General features: G+C 33.5%; 1 protein-coding gene across 2 annotated transcripts in view; it reads left to right on the top strand.

Moving 5' to 3' along the window:
• The window catches only part of Jchain (joining chain of multimeric IgA and IgM), a 21,071-nt gene that overhangs the window by 10,860 nt on the left and 6,714 nt on the right, over window positions 1-3,497 (top strand). Inside the window, exon 2 of one of the 2 annotated variants that reach the window (XM_005359452.3) lies at window positions 647-879. In XM_005359452.3, coding sequence (XP_005359509.1) covers window positions 813-879 — 67 coding nt within the window. In that variant the 5' untranslated portion in view covers window positions 647-812. The remainder of the gene's footprint in view (window positions 1-646; window positions 880-3,497) is intronic. The other variant, XM_026785220.1, reaches the window with a different exon arrangement.

Here is a 3,497-nt window from a genome sequence, read left to right as displayed (position 1 = left end):
CGCCCGGCTTCAGGTTTCTTTTTTTGTTTTTAAATTTGACAATAATTAAATGAAAAAATTTGAGACAAATATTCCAATGATTCAGTTTTTTGTTGAGACAACATGGTAATGTCGTAGTACAGGGATCAAGAATGAATTACTAGGGGGAAAGCAAAAAGTCTTTCTCAGTCCTAGCAGAGTAAAATGAACATTGGTTCAGGACCTATCAGTTTCAAATTCTACTTCTGTGTCTGAACTTATAAAATAAACTGAAAGTGGTAGGAGTAAATGCATGGATGTTTAAGTGTGATAATTTGGTTAATTCAAGACTAGCAGAGAAACTGAAACAATATACAGTTAGGAACCTGGAAGGCCTTTGCTACTTTGGTTCATTCTTTTTCTTCTCTTTCCCTGCACTTCTTGTTACAGTCATGAAAAATGCCAAATATTTGATTTGAAGGCTAATAAGTATACGCAGATGATAAAGTTGAGAACTCATAGTTAAACATTCTCAATAGAGTTCTGACTCCACTTCTTATTATGCTTAGAGTTTATACATTGCTGTAGCATAAATGCAAAACATAAATGATTCATCAAACTGTGGCTTTGCAGCAAGGCTTTAGATTGGAAGCAAATACCTAAATCTGAACTACATGCTTCTTTCCAGGGTAGAATACAGCTCAAACCTGAACCACAGTTGTGATTGTTTGCAGCTTGCCTGATGCTTGGGGTGTTATTTTAAGAAAGCAGAAGCAGCATCATTTGCACGCTCCTTATAGACACACACCTTGGCCCTGACTTTCTGGCTTCATTGTTTCAAAAGTGAAGACAAGATGAAGACAACCCACTTGCTGCTCTGGGGAGTCCTGGCCATTTTTGTCAAGGCCGCCCTTGTAACTGGTAGGTAATAAAGCCAGCTAAAAGGGAAAATAGAGAGTAGATTGGGTCTTAGGTCTAAAGATTTAAGTTTATGGTATGACTGGTTATTTGGACAGTTGCTTTCTGATCTTACTGGGCGGTGATACATACACAGACAATGCTCATTGTATTCTTTGTTCTTTTCCCCCCTTCTGTTTGGCTACTTCAGCCTATACCATGAGAAAATAAATATTTTGGGGTACATATAGGTAGACACATGTAAATTTCCATGTTTAACTTAAAAAATCAATAGTTCTCTCCTTGAGTCTCTGTGATTACCATTCTAGAGAAGTGAAATAATAACTGTGGTAATTATGATATAGAAATGTATTTTGATTTTATCTCCTCAGAGAAATGGAATCATTTTCAACAACCTCCTTACACCATAACCGTTTAAAAAAGTTTAGTGTTATTCATGATGTATGAACTGCTGATACTTTGGTTTTTTGTCTTCTAGAAAACTGAATAAAGGGACATATTCTGAATAGAGAAGTATATCCTTATTTCAATACAGAAATCTAGTTAAGCATAATCACTTTATATTTTAATAGCATAATACATTTCAAAAATAATATATAAAATATAAAATACTACCAACAAAACATGTATATATAAACATTTGTGTTTTCAAACATGTTTATATATCTGCAAGCATGTCTGCATAAAATAGATGTAGCTATATAGAAAATAGCCGTTCTCTATCTTCTGTTTTTTTGAGATATGATCTCACTATGTAGACCAGGATGATCTCAAAGTTCAGATTCCTCTGCCTCTGCCTCTGCCTCTCCAGTGCTGGGATTGCAGGTTTGTGCCATTATACCCGGCCAGTTACACCTTATTGAACTGTCTGTTATGGTATTTTGGTATTATGCTAACAGCATTACCTATAGTATTCCACTTAAGTCTCACAATACCTTTTTCTGTCTACTTCTATTTCCAACAAGTTGAAACACTTGTCACTGAGGTGAAATAACTGACCTGAGCTCACAGTAGCAACTGATAGGTAGGATTGGGCAATTTAACCTTTTAACCCCCCGTTCTAACTGGAATCTTTTGTCTGCACAGTGAAGCCACCTTTTTGTGAGCTCATTGAAGTCATAGCCACAGCACAGTGTTATGTAATTCTGTCTGTCTGAACTCAATAAAACTTAGCAAATACTTTAGTGCACATCTATTGTGTCTCAGATGCTTTTAAATAAAATAATTTGTTAGGAAAAATACTTAATGTTAGGGAGAAAATGTTATAGTCTAGGTCTTGCTAAATAAAAAGATTTTTACACATTTTCTGGTAAGTGTATTAAGCTTCCTGATTTAAAAAATATGAATAGCAGAGATGGTCTCTTATGTTTCTGGAAAGGAAATAAATATGCCTTATAGAATGTGGCTATTTTCTATTTAATACTTACTAATGAAGTAATTTTCTTGACTCTTATTACTGTATATCTTTGATCAGACATTACATGCTCATGTATATTTCATTAAGAGAAGAATTTAAGAGTAATGGACACAGACGTAAGGAAGAGAACACCATTTGAATTATTTTGCCCTTTTAGAGAATTAATAAGTGCTGTATCATTATCTGAAATTGCCCCCTGACATTTCTTCTCCAGCACCATGCTTACTTGTTTTTGGTGGTTAATTAAGAATTTATGAATAGTAGCATACTAATGCATTGTTTTTCAAATAATTACAAATGCAATAACAATGATCTGAACATGTTTGAAACAGTTATTATCGTTAAGATTGAATCTCAATTAAGTTCTCTCTGCTTTAGGAGCTTTAGGTCTCCAAGTAAAATGATATCTGTCCTGACCCTTTAACCCTTATAGTTTGACTGTACTAAATTCTCATGAGTTTTTAAAATTCATTTTTATTTCATGTGCATTGGTGTTTTGCCTGCATGTATGTCTGTATGAGTTTGTTAGATCCCCTGAAACAGGAATTACAGACAATTGTGAGCTGCAATTGTGTAGGAAATTGAACCCACGTCCTCTGGAAGAGCAGTCAGTGCTCTCAACCACTGAGCCATCTCCCCAGCTCCTTCATGAGTTTTTTTTAGCTGAAACTCAGTGGGGGAAATTTTAAATATTGCTTACCTGAAGTTATAAGAAAAAGAGTACTGAGAGTCATTATTATTTAACTAGAACTATTAAAATAATCCTATTATGATCTGTTATTGATCAACATCAGCTAATTAGAATTTTTTCTTTGCAGCATTTACCAGATCTCTTTGAACCACAGATCTGAGAACAAATATTCACTCTCAAAGTTAAAGCTTTAATACATACCTATGTTTGTTAATTTTTTTGTATAATGATATTGTATATTAATTGAACTCATACCTAGCAATATTTTCTAAATTGATTTTGTAGCAAAACTTTGCAGACAGTGTTTTACATTGATATTCATGCTCGTCTTTAAAAGAGTTTTAAGAAATATTAATATATATCTTGTTACTCTTTTTGGTTGAATCTCTGTACTGTAACTATTATGAAAAACAGTATAGATAGTGTAGGAATTTTTTGGTGAAGAATATTAAATCTTACAAAATAACATAGACTTGAGAAGATAGATGCTTGTTTAGTACAATTTAAGGGAAA

This window comes from Microtus ochrogaster, linkage group LG1, assembly GCF_000317375.1.
Source record: "Microtus ochrogaster isolate Prairie Vole_2 linkage group LG1, MicOch1.0, whole genome shotgun sequence".
NCBI lineage: Eukaryota > Metazoa > Chordata > Mammalia > Rodentia > Cricetidae > Microtus > Microtus ochrogaster.
This window is presented reverse-complemented; position numbering and strand designations above follow the sequence as displayed.